Source organism: Balaenoptera acutorostrata, chromosome X (assembly GCF_949987535.1).
Source record: "Balaenoptera acutorostrata chromosome X, mBalAcu1.1, whole genome shotgun sequence".
NCBI classification, from domain to species: domain Eukaryota; kingdom Metazoa; phylum Chordata; class Mammalia; order Artiodactyla; family Balaenopteridae; genus Balaenoptera; species Balaenoptera acutorostrata.
In genome coordinates, this window is record NC_080085.1 from 55,421,889 (window position 1) to 55,435,640 (window position 13,752).

At 41.4% G+C, this 13,752-nt stretch overlaps 1 protein-coding gene across 1 annotated transcript in view; it reads left to right on the forward strand.

Annotated features, from left to right (window-relative positions):
• Positions 1-6,979, forward strand: part of ZC3H12B (zinc finger CCCH-type containing 12B) — a 28,341-nt gene extending 21,362 nt beyond the window's left edge. Inside the window, exons 2-5 of the mRNA XM_007186180.2 lie at positions 1,312-1,451; positions 2,889-3,123; positions 3,787-3,893; positions 5,079-6,979. Coding sequence (XP_007186242.1) covers positions 1,312-1,451; positions 2,889-3,123; positions 3,787-3,893; positions 5,079-6,499 — 1,903 coding nt within the window. The 3' untranslated portion in view covers positions 6,500-6,979. The remainder of the gene's footprint in view (positions 1-1,311; positions 1,452-2,888; positions 3,124-3,786; positions 3,894-5,078) is intronic.
• Positions 6,980-13,752: the final 6,773 nt, after the last annotated feature.

Sequence of the window (13,752 nt, forward strand, 5' to 3'; positions counted from 1 at the left end):
ATGATAAAGTTTAATTTATGAATTAGGCACAGTAAGAGATTAACAACAATAACTAATAATAAAATAGAACAATTATAACAGTATATTGTAATAAAGTTGTATGAGTGTGTCTCCCTCTTAAATATCTTATTGTACAAATTCAGTGTCTTTTCTATCTTAACTTTTGCAGTTTGAGGTGCGACAGCAAAACTAGCATGAATTTCTTTTTCTTTCTTCACAATTTCATGGATAGAAGATTCGTTCTTACAGTAGACCTTAGCAACCTCAGCATATGATTTTTTTTCATTCCTTAAGTCAAGAACTTTCACTTTTTCACTTAAAGGAAGCATTTTATGGCCTCTCTTCAGTATATCCAAATTGCGAGCACCACTACTCTTGCACTTTGGAGCCATTATTAACTAAAATAAGAGTTACTTGAACACAAGCACTATGATACTGCAACAGTCAACCTGATAACAGAGATGCTACTAAGTGACTCACAGATGGGATATGCTGGACAAAGGGATGATTCACCTCCTGGGGCGGGATGGAATGGGATGGCACCAGATTTCATCACTCAGAATTGCACAATTTAAAACTTATGAATTATTTATTTCTGGAGTTTTCCATTTAATATTTTTGGACTGCAGTTGACCGTGGGTAAGTGGAACTGCACATAGTGAAACCGCGATAAGGAAAGGATACTGTACATAGACTTTCTTCTATAAAATTTGGATTACATTACATGTAGTCCAAATCCTTTCTTTTATCTTTTAGCATTACACTGTGAGCATTTCCCACATCTTAAAATTTTCAAGACTGTGACTTTTGTTGGCACATCATATTTAATTAAATGTGATAACTATTTTCAGTCAGCATTTATGTGTGTCTTTTTTGCTATCAGTTATTTTTTAAGCTTATTATATGTGCTTAAAATTCATCTCCAATGAATCCTCAATATAAACTTTATCTAAACCTCTGGTGACACCTCTTCTTTTTTCATCTGATAAATATCTGAATCTTTGAAAAGAAAGTGGTAATAGAAACAGAAAGAGATGAGAGAAAATGGAAATAATGATAGGAAATTGTCACTAAAGCTGCTATAAGTTGGGAGGTGTTACCTGTGGCTTTGAATGAATGTGTAATAATAACAGCAATATTTGTAATGATGGAATAAAAAAGAATTTGTTTTTTTAAAAAATACATTTTTGGCATCCTCAAGAAATAATATGTCTGTCATTAATGCCTTGGTGCTAAGAAAAAGCCTGTTTGGAGTATTTCTTTGCTATCTGTTGTCAATCTTCTCTACTCTCATTCTCTATCTTCCTAAAGCCATGGGAATAAAGAAGAGTTCTCCTGCAGAGGAATACAACTTGCTGTGGAATGGTTTCTAGATAAAGGCCATAAAGACATTACTGTATTTGTGCCTGCGTGGAGAAAGGAGCAATCCCGCCCTGATGCACCAATTACAGGTACCATTTCAAATAAGTCATTTCTTCTCATCCAGAGGCAAAGCTGTCAAGATAGTTTGGGGAGACTTTGATGCTCCCAAATTAGATAATTACTTTTCTAAATTTATTAAGTATACTTAAAATGTTTTTTATTAAGTATATTTTAAAACATATTTTTCCTGATCCAAATAAACCATTGTGCTGTGGCATACAGCAATTAAATAGAGACTTCAATTTCAGGCAAAGAATAAAGCACACAGTTGAAAAAAAGGAGTGTTTTTTTCTATTTGACCATAGACTTCAGACTAAAGGGGGATGAATCTGAGTTTTCCAAAATACTAAAGAAACCATGGTAGACAATGGATCTTATTCTGTACCAGATAAGTGACTGTGGGATTTGCAAATTAAGGGGTAGAATAGAAAAAGAGAAAAGTCCCATGGCATTCAGAGCGAACTTATCCATGAGGCACAGTAGGCCCAGTGCCTAGGGCCCACGATAGATACTTTTAGGGTCCCATGTAAAAGTTTTAATTTTATTATTTTTTTAACATCAGAGGGGAAAATTGAATATAACAATGGATGTATAATAATGTACCTAACTGGATTATTTGTTTTTATACCAACCCAGTTGTAAAGTATAATTTTTAATATTTCTTTAATGGAAGAAGGGACCCATGAAGGCAAAAGTGCCTAAAGTCCACAAAAGTCATGATGTGGCCCTATTGGCAGGAGGATCACTACATTCACTTGTAGTAGTATATGAAGCTAGCTCTTTACAGCATTTGAGAGCATAAATGACCCAGTCCTCTGAGTATCAGCTCTTGCCTGTTGTGCAAAATGAGAAGGTTCAGTGAATGGCTGTCAGAACTGTGTCATGGAGCTATCTGCCAGCTGCTGAACAGGCTCTCAGCCTCAGTCTGAGAGTGGATCCTGGCTTCTTTCCTCAGTAATTAAGAAGCTAAAAGGAAAAGGGGTCAGTACTCACATGCTACCCCTTAAGTTTTTCCTTAGTCATGGCTTTCCCTCAGGCAGAAGGCAAAAATGTTGTCCCTAGGAGGGATGCTTTATTCTCCTTCTGGCTGACATATCCTCAGCACACTGCCCTGGTTTCTTCAGCAACCAAAAGCTGGTGCTTCAGCCAAAGGGCAAAACAAGCCTCAAGAATGCTAGGGTATCAGTGTTATTTCTCACTGTTCATGGTAGGTTTTAAAAACTTAGATGCCATTGAATCTATTTCCTTCATTTTATCAGAAAGAAAACTGGAATGCAAAGGGGAAGGTAACTTGCCTAAGGTCACAATCCAAATTGGTGCCATAGCCAGGAATAGAGGCCACTTTCTCTCTAAGGGCAAATAATATATTAATCTAGTACCAACTTTTGTATTTGTAATATGGGGATAATGCTGTTGATTTCCAAAGGTTATTTCTACCCTCTGGCGTATAATCCGTATTTCAACAGATCAAGATATCCTACGTAAACTGGAGAAGGAAAAGATTCTTGTCTTCACACCATCCAGAAGGGTCCAGGGCAGGAGAGTTGTTTGCTATGATGACCGGTTCATAGTCAAACTGGCTTTTGATTCTGATGGCATCATTGTATCCAATGATAACTACCGAGACCTTCAAATTGAAAAGCCAGAATGGAAGAAGTTTATAGAGGAGCGGTTGCTGATGTATTCTTTTGTGAATGACAAGTATGTTTCTTTCCTGTAGGCTCTGAATAGCCTAAATCCGAGTTATTACTAGGGATAGATTTCATTTCATTTCAATAAACATTTGCTGGACACTTACTGTGTACAGTGCATTATGCTGGTCACCATGGGGATAAAAGGCTGAATGAGTAACAGGACTCACCCTAAAGAGGCTCAAAGTGTACTGGAGAAGAGAGAGAGATTCCCACAATGTGTCGTGATATGTGCTATGGTTAGAATTTTTTTTAAATTGCTTTGTCTATGTGAAATGATAGGAAAAAGCCTCACAGAGGAGATAACATTTGAGATGAAGTTTACTGCAGAGGAAAGAGGGCTGCTGGGCATTTCAGGTAAAGAAGACATCATGAATAAAGCTACAAAGATGTGAAAGTGGGTTGCATGTTGGGGGAACCAGCAGGCATGCCAGTATGTCTGGAACTTATAATCCACAGAAGAATGACGCACGGGAAAAATCATTCCTTTTTTGTGTTCAAGTGGAAACAGAGGGAAGAACTGCTGGCTTAGCAGAAGATAGACTTGAGGCAGGAAGGGCCATTAGAAGGCTGTGACAACAGTATAGGCAAGAGGTAGTGATGGTCTGAACTCCTGATAAGGGATAGTGGGGACAGAATGGAAGACGTTTACCTCTTGCTTGCTTGCTTCCAGATTTATGCCTCCAGATGATCCTTTAGGACGCCATGGCCCAAGCCTTGAAAACTTCTTAAGAAAGAGACCCGTTGTTCCCGAACACAAGAAGCAACCATGCCCTTATGGTGAGTACCTATGTGCAGAACCAAGTTCTGTACTGAGAGAAACATAAGAACTCTGTGAATACTTTTCTCTTCAAGGTTTCCCTTTCAAAGGGAAAATCCTGGCTTGTCCACTTTCTTAGTTAAAGTCTGTGTCTTCATGTATTATCAGTTAGGCATTTAAAGAAACATCTTAGAAATTGCATGAGGAAAAGGTAACTAGAATCGAAGGAAAGAATAATTGTCACTAGTTAAAATGATGCATGTGTTCTAGCTGCCTCTGTACTGAGCAGGGTTGCTGGGTGTAAGGATGTGCAGAAACCCACTTGGCCTATGGGATCAGAAAGGGTAATGCCAAATTGGGTTTGGCCTGAAGAAGGACGTGTCTTTCAGGCAGGTGACTGCACACTCTGTCAACTAATAATACCCTTTTCTTCCAATCTGTACTTTCCAGTTTACTTACAAATTTTATTTTCATTTCCTTTTTTAAATATAGTTTTCTAGAGTGCTTTCATGATCTTACCCAAGTCCCTGGGATACAAAGTTTGTGAGCCTAATAGTATGACATGGGCTGCCTGGTCTGAGGCTACTTTGAATGTTCATTATTTTTTGATAGTCATTTATTTACAGGATGACTAGGTGTTTGTTCTCAACTATCATTTATTCATATCATAGAGTATTTCATGTTCATTATTTTCATTTAATACTCACAATGACCCTATAATAAAGGCATTATTATGAACCTTGTTTACATAATAGGAAAATGAGGCACAGAAAGTAAAATCACTTACCAAGGTCATGGGGCTAGTAAGTGACATAGCTGGAATTCAAACTCAGGTCTGACCGGCCTCCAAGCCGGTGCTCTTTGCACTGAACCACCCTGCCTGCTGCTGCCCTACACTGCCTTAGCATGTGGGTTATGCCTAGGCAAAGTTGTGAATTACAGGAAAATGAAGGCTGTTCAATGGCTCAACTCTTAGCTTTTGCATTGCAGTTTCCTCCCCAGGTTTCCACTTCTTCCCTCTCCCCTCACAGTGTGTGATGCCACCATGGTGTTGTCTGTCTCCCATCTTTATGAACAGTTAATTTTCTGCCTTAACCCCAAACAGTAAAACTCTAACCTGAGTGACCAGATTGTTACGACAGCTTCTGGCACAGAGAGTTGCACCACTCTGAGAGAGAGTCTTACCACAAGGCATTATTTTTCAGGCAAAAAATGCACCTACGGCCACAAGTGCAAATACTACCATCCGGAGCGGGCCAACCAACCGCAGCGTTCGGTGGCTGATGAGCTCCGCATCAGTGCCAAACTGTCCACAGTGAAAACCATGAGTGAAGGCACCCTGGCCAAGTGTGGTACAGGGTTGTCTAGTACCAAAGGTGACATAACCTCAGAAGTCAAACGTGTGGCCCCCAAGCGCCAATCGGATCCCAGCATCCGTTCCGTGGCTGTGGAGCCTGAGGAATGGCTGTCCATTGCCCGTAAGCCTGAGGCCAGCTCTGTCCCCTCACTTGTGACTGCTCTAAGTGTCCCCACAATCCCACCCCCCAAAAGCCATGCAGTGGGTGCACTCAACACCCGTTCAGCCAGCAGCCCGGTGCCAGGATCCTCTCATTTCTCCCACCAGAAGTCCTCACTGGAGCACATGACCAGCATGCAGTACCCCCCAATCCTGGTTACCAATAGCCATGGGACCCCTATTAGCTACGCTGAGCAATACCCAAAGTTTGAGTCCTTGGGGGACCACGGCTACTATTCAATGTTAGGCGACTTCTCCAAATTGAACATCAACAGCATGCATAATAGAGAGTACTACATGGCTGAAACAGACCGGGGGTTGTATGCCCGGAATCCCAACCTCTGTCCTGACAATCGTATGAGCCATAGCAGGAACGACAGCTATTCCTCTTACAACAACCTGTATTTGGCTGTAGCTGATACTCATCCTGAAGGTAGTTTGAAGCTGCATCGCTCAGCATCTCAGAACCATCTTCAGCCTTTTCCTCATGGTTACCATGAAGCCTTAACGCGAGTGCAGAGCTATGGCCCAGAGGACTCTAAGCAAGCCCCCAACAAGCAATCAGTCCCCCACTTAGTTCTGCATGCCCAGCACCCGACAACTGGAGCACACTCCAGCTGTCCTGGAGACTATCCCATGCCTCCCAATATCCATCCTGGGGCAACTCCCCAGCCAGGACGTGCCCTGGTGATGACTCGGATGGACAGCATTTCTGATTCCCGCCTGTATGAGAGCAACCCCATGAGGCAAAGACGCCCACCTCTGTGCCGGGAACAACATGCCAGCTGGGACCCACTGCCCTGTGCAACTGACTCCTATGGCTACCACTCCTATCCCTTGAGTAACAGCCTCATGCAACCATGCTATGAGCCAGTCATGGTACGGAGCGTGCCTGAAAAGATGGAGCAGCTTTGGATGAATCCTTGGGTTGGAATGTGCAATGATTCCAGGGAGCATATGATCCCAGAGCACCAGTATCAGACCTACAAGAACCTCTGCAATATTTTCCCTTCAAACATCGTCCTTGCAGTGATGGAGAAGAATCCCCACACAGCAGATGCCCAGCAACTAGCAGCCTTGATTGTTTCTAAGCTTAGGGCTGCACGTTGACATGACATAGGACTTATTTCATTATACAAATATAAATATGAATACCAATAATGCACTAATACTATGATAATAGTAACTAATAATTTTGTGTTACACTTCACAAGTTACAGAGTGTTTATGTCATTGACGTGCATAACAACCCTGTGAGGTAAGTCTTACTAATGTCTTGCTTTCTAGACAAGGAAACTGAAGCTCAGTGAGATTAGGTGACTTGCCGAGGTCACACTGCTAGCAAGTGACCAAGTCAAGACTCACACCCAAGTCCTCTGACTCCAAGTCCTATGCCCTTTTGCACTGCACCATGCAGGTAATGGAGGACAAAACCCAGGGGAAAGGCCCAAATGCAAGAAACCCCAAGGGATTCCATTACCAACTGTTTTCTTAGTCACACATTCTATATTACAAAGTATCGATGATAATATCTAATTTAGAGAGCAAGAGCATCAGGATCAATCCATATGTTGAATTAACCTTTTAGGATTTTTAATAGGAATATTTAAAGCTATTTAAAAGTAAATGCATACTTTATTGCATGGATATCTGACCATTCAATACCTTTATTAACCGAGCTATAGGGTCACATCGAAGCTTCTAGAGCTATATTTCAAACGTATTGTTAGCAATTATATTGCATGTATGAATGTATGTATTTGTTTGAGAGGTGTGTGTGTATATCTCTATATAACCTTTTATATAGTGATCATAAAAAGATAGGCTCTGCACAGCCCTTAGTCTACAGCTGTGTAGATCACAAATCAGACTTGATTTTATGTCACATTTCATAGTTTCAACTAGTTTTGAAAGTGAAACTACATCCTAATATTTGAACATTGCTTTCTTAGGCACCAGAGCAAACTGGCTCTATTTCCTTTGCACTTTTTACTTGTCAACATTTATTGACAGTTCTTAGCTTTTAAGTCTCTTCACCTCAGTAAATTAGGGATCAGATTGCAGCCTTCTTCTGCAGAGGAGCTGATGGATAAGCTCAAGTTCCAAGCATAGTAGATGCGTGTGCTAGACAAGCACAGAAGAGTTTGACCAGGACCAAGGGATTTCCTACCAGAATCTGTTTCCCTTAATCCCAGGAGAGATGGCCAAACTCATTTGGTGTTAAATGATGAACACAAAAGCTGCATTCAAGGAGGGTCTAATGGATGCTCTTTGGACTTCTGACCTATGCAGTATTCAACACTACAGGATGAAATGTAATGCACAGCCATGTAATCCACTTTGTCCTGCCATCCACCCTTTGGGCAATAAGGTTGATCATTGGTGGAGCAGAATTTCTTTAGGAAACAAAATTAGGGGATTTTCTGGGTGGAAAAAAGGCAGCTTCCAAAAGGGGATGCTACATCTTTGCTAATAGCTGGCTCAGTTACACACTTCAAATGCACACAAAGAGTGTGCACTTGACCTTAGGTAATTCTTAAATGCATTACTAAAGAAGGCAGGACTTTGTGTTGATGGCACTATTTGCGCAACCTGTATCTTGCTCAGGGTGGGAACCTTTGTAGCTAAATGCCTCTAGAAGAGGTGTTTATTGTTTTTGGGTTTTTAACAGCTACACTAAATGAACCCCTTTTTGAATCCATTGTATATTGCAACATTTTGAACCATGACCAGCTCAGTATTTCTTGAGCTGGAACTTGCTAATTTCTATGGTCGTTTTTTCATGAAAGTTGAGAAGGCCTGGTCTTGGCCTTTTGTTTCTTCATGAGAAGGTGTGACACTGCCTATAAATGTTTCTTACTGTGAAACACTCCGAATGTGAGACTGTAGTCAGGGTTGTTTCTGGTGGTTTGATAATGGCTTGCATGCTGCTTTCTGGCTTTGTGTCTCTGTCCTAGTTGATCAAAACTTCATCTCAGTGTTTCTCTTCAGTTAACCACAGTTCACATTCATCTCCTACCCTCTGATCTTTCTATCCCCCAGCATACTGAGATGTAAAATTATTTTCTGTCAGGTAGGTCCATAGAGAGTGAAGTGCTTGCTATTTCACACAAACACCATTTTATACCTTCAGCTTCTTGGACCTTCTAACTCTGTCCCATGTCTAAATCAGGGTATTTGACAATCTTAGATGACTCTACTGCCTTTGTGCCAGTTAGTTCGTCTTCCTACCAAAACCATCAATGGCACCACTGTATCCACTAGCTGCACAACGTACAGGGAAGCACAAGATTAATCTTGTCAGCTGAAATTCATCTGGAACATGTTCATGTTTAGTACTCAAAAAAATTGTAAGCTCCTCCCAATACAGGAAATATTTTTAGGGCAGCGTATGTATTTCTTACTTCCAAAAACAATTGTCATTCTTCTCATAAAATGTGTATGAATCAAAGCGGCTAGGAGCAATGCCTCAAATAACCAGAAATGACCTTCTGTTGATACAAATTGTATCTCTTTTTTTCCTGATTGTATAGAAGCAAATGTACAAAACTCATCTTAAACTAAGTTTGGTATTGACTTTTCACTATGATGTTTGTGGCACTGTGTGTCACAAGGGAGTAGCCCAGGGGTCATGAGAGAGCTTTTATTTCCAAAGGGCAGCAGTTTATAGACAAAGACAATTTTTCAAGGCCTCTTTATTACTATGTCCAACAGCTATTGTGCATACAGTTTCAAGCATTATATTGCATAAGTTTCTCTTTAGCCTATTAAGTTTAATATATCCTTGCAAAAGAGACTTCGTGTAAAAAAGTGTCAGTGTTAGTGGGTCATCTGCAAGAATCTATAAATTAAGCTGGGGACTCCCCTGGTGGTCCAGGGGGTAAGACTCCACGCTCCCAATGCAGGGAGCCTGGGTTCAATCCCTGGTCAGGGAACTAGATCCCACATGCATGCCACAACTAAGAGTTCACATGCCACAAGTAAGAAGTCCGCATGCCACAAATGAGTCTGCATGCCACAACTAAGAAGTCCATGTGCCGCAACTAAAGATCCCACATGCCACAATGAAGATCCTGCATGCTGCAACTAAGACCTGGTGTAGCCCAAATAAATAAATAAATAAATAAATATTTTAAAAAATATATATAAATGGAGCTGTACAATTATGAAGGCATTGAGGTCTGCACACTTCTTGACTTCCATTTTGTCTGCAATTATAAAATAGCAAGTACAAAGAAACCCTGGAACCCCTTTGGCTCCCTTGATAATAAAATCAAGCTTCCTTCCTAGGGCTAAGTGTGTGTCCCTCAGGATACTTACCTCCAAGCACTAAGCAGGGGTTACTGCACAGTGTTTTGTGTGGTTTTCAAGAAGTATATTTTGCAAGAGGTGCTTTGTAATTTTAATTCTTTCACTGAGTTTCTGAACTCATAGCAAGTCTGTGCTTGTTCAGGCCTTAGATTTTGTAGATTTTGTGAATTTTTTTTCTTTTTGTGATTTTGTTGTCGTTGTTATTTTTATTTTGACCTGAAGAAGTGTGACTCTGGAGTGGCATGGTCAATCCAGGGCACAATTTCTGTAAAACAGCTCAAAGGAAAGTGAGCCTTTTCAAAGGTAACATACAGCCATTGCACTCTCTCTTGAGGTGCAAGAAATGGGAGGATGACAGATGCTTTATGGAAATGGTATATAAAACTTTTCTTCTATGTAATGAAAGAAATATATATATCTATATCTATATATCCTGTCTCTCTCTCTTTCTGCTAGTTTCCAGGAGAATACTTCTAAATCCATTTTTTCTATTTTAGAATAAATTATCTTTATACAGTAATTCAGACACTGATATCCATTAACCTTTGGCACTGGGTTTTCTTCTAATATAGAAGAGTTCATTTTGAGAGGCGCTCAGTTACTGTTCTATCTATGCTTTAAGTATGGGACTTTGTATAAACACCCTTTTTGAGGGTCAACAATTTCAATACACTTTGTTTAACTCTGTGAACCAGGTCTGGAACTGCACAGGGAAAGTAATGTCAAGCTGTCCAAAGAGCCCTGCTCAGGTGTCCTCCCAAACCTTCTCTGCCTTCCCCTAGTTTGCTTCTCCTCAGGTCTGACACTGAGGTGTGCATAATCTTCAACTGAAAAGGCACTACACTTAGTTCTCATTGGAAACCAAACCAGTATATTTTGGGAACCTGCTTATCTAAATAGCTGATGCCAAAAGACTCAGCATATTCCATATCTATCATAGTGTAGCTAGCTATATACATAGGCAGATTGACTAATTTTAGTCCTGGTTTGTGTATAACTGAGCTATAGTAGTTTGCTTTATCCATTTGTGGGATTAAATGATACTGTATAATGGCTGTAAAGTTTTATAAAATCTCTTTGGGTTTTTTGTTTGACCCAAACATTATGTAAGTCTCAACGACAAAATACACAAAGCTAACCTGAGGTGAGTGAAAATATATCGTGTCCCCAGTTTTGTCTGCCCCTCCAATGCATGTGCAATGCTTTGCAATATGTTCTCACTAGCATGAATGTGCTACGACTACTTCATGAGGTTTTAATTTGTTTCACCTATCATCATGATGGAAAATGCTGTGTCACTGACAACAATGAACTGTAATGACACTTAATTACTGCATAAATGTTTTGTTTACTAACCACTAAGGGCTCTGTTTCTTTAAGAATATCACCAGCAAAAGCCATACCACACCTATAAATACACACACTCAGCTCCTAAAAAATTAGATTTCTGTCCTTGGGATTTGCATCTTGAGATAAGCTATAATGGGAGGGATCTCCACAAATGAGTTCATCTGAATTTCGTCACAGTAGACATATGCCCTCTAATTTTTGTATACTAACACATCTATAAGTGCTAATCAATTGGTGTTTCCCCCAGGGCTGGGCTGGACCAGGCCTCCACTGGTGGGTCAGAAACTGGTAGAGGACTCAGGGCTCAGGCTTATTTCTGTAAAAAACCTACTGTTTCCCCCCTGAATAGCCTCAGGGCCACAGAGACATCATCTGCCGAGCCTTAGCCAGAATATCAGAGCTAGAAGCAGCCTGGCACCCTACAGTTCACAGAGAAGTCACATGGGGAGTGCTCAGTTGCATGGACTCAATCAAGTTATAGGTATGAGAACTGAGGCGCCAAGAACTGAAGAGATTCGACCAAGGCTTAACAGGGAGTTAATGGCAAAGCCAGGACTGGAACCCCAGGCCTCATTGCTCTCAGGCCAGTGAGCCCTTTATCACAGTGGTGTCTGCTCTTCCCTTAGGCTTCTCTGAAGCCTCATCCTCACCCCTGCACTCCTCCTCCCCTCCCCGACACAACAGGCCAGTCTCATTCTAAAGGCAGAGGTGGACACAGTGGCTGCAGGGGACCCCAGGCTAGGAGACTTCAGAAGGGGCTAGTATTCGTGAATCTTTTTTTCTTTTATCATCCTTCTTGGGACTAAGTGTGCTCATCTCTCCCCATCCTTTTCCTCTTCTGTCTGTTTACTCCTGCTGCCTCCTCTCACATTTCTCAGACATACATACATCAAATTCTTACTGAGTACCAAATAGGAGCTTGGCCTATACTGGGCTAGGGAGAGACTGAAGAGGAGGAAACAGTTCCTGTCTTCTGGAACTTGCACTGCAGTGAGGGAATGAAGCATGCTTAGAAAATAAATGAATTCCCTTTCTTAGAGGGCAGTAACAGTGTGAGGATAGGGGAAGTGATAAGAATAATTAGAATTCTAAGAAGGGACAATTCAATGTCCAATGCTTCTCCCTAATCACAGGCAGAAAATCAATTAGTCTGACCATATCCCTCTCTAGCTTAACCTCTCTGGCCTCAGGACCTCCCATGTTCTTCGCTTAACCCATATTCCAATTATTCTGTACGCTTCACTGGTGCCCCAACATGCCATGGTCTTTCTTATAACCCTCCAGACTTTTACCTTCCTTCTACTCTTTGTTTTGACTAGTAAAGTCACCTCCTTATTAAGCTGTCCCACCTCCTTGTCCAGACATTGTTAGTCCTTTCCCCCTGGGGGCCTTGCAGGCATCTTGAACAATACGTCTATTTTAGCACTTGCCACTCTGTTACAGTCATGTTGGCATGCAGAGCCCATACAAAACATGAAGTTCCTTAGGGGCAGGAACCATGTTCTTCATTACTGATGAAATTAACTCCTATTAGAAGGGGTGTGTTGACTTAAAAAAAATACACAACCTGAGAGTTACGAGTTAAAAGTCTTCTTTTTTTTTTTTAACATCTTTATTGGAGTATAATTGCTTTACAATGGTGTGTTAGTTTCTGCTTTATACCAAAGTGAATCAGTTATACATATACATATGTTCCCATATCTCTTCCCTCTTGCATCTCCCTCCCTCCCACCCTCCCTATCCCACCCCTCTAGGTGGTCACAAAGCACCGAGCTGATATCCCTGTGCTATGCAGCTGCTTCCCACTGGCTATCTATCTATTTTACGTTTGGTAGTGTATATATGTCCATGCCACTCTCTTATCTGGGGCAAAATGAGGACTGCAGCCCGGGGAAGACAGCGTTTCAGATAGCTCTGAGAAACTGCTCCGAGGAGGCGAGGGGAGGAGCCAGGATATAGAGGAGTTTTGCAACAAAGGGCAGGTAGTCGGGAATATCAAAAGATTACTGTTAATTAAAGAAAACCAGATACCTCAAGTTAAGGAATTTAGCGCTTTTCTGTGTATGGGAAGATGCAAGAGTCTGGGCTCACTGAAATCATTCCTTTGATATGCACCTCAACCATCTGTGGCCAGTATCCTGTATTTTCACATCCTGAGTTTCCTCAGGGTTCACCAGCTCATGTTGGAGGGTTGCAATCGTTGATGACTGTGACATCCTTTGTTTATTGATAAGGCAGGAAATATTCCATTTATAAATATTCCATTCCACTTATATTCCATTTATCAAGTGACTCTCATTATTGTTGTTGAATAGCAATATAATCAGTGCTCCCTTCCCTTGACCCCGAACCCTGCTCCTCGGTTAGATGTGTGCAGTTCAAAGACTTTTTCTAATCGGTCTCCGGCCTCTAGTCAGAAGGAAAAGGTGCAAGGGCACTGGGTTAAGGTTGCTTCCTGGCCTGTCCTCCCCTACGCCCCCCTCCCTCACTTCCTACCCCCAGCCCCCGCCATCTAAAGCAGCCCTTCCCAGGGACCTGGCTTCACAAATCCCAGGTTTCAGGAGGACTCCAGCCAACAATAACGCTTGGTTCTTACTCTCCCTGGACCTGGACTAAAAATGGCTCTGCTAGCCTACTTCTCATCTTTAGGTCAGTCTTTGAGGGCCAGGGGAGAGCTCTTTGTCCTAGGTTATATGGAGACC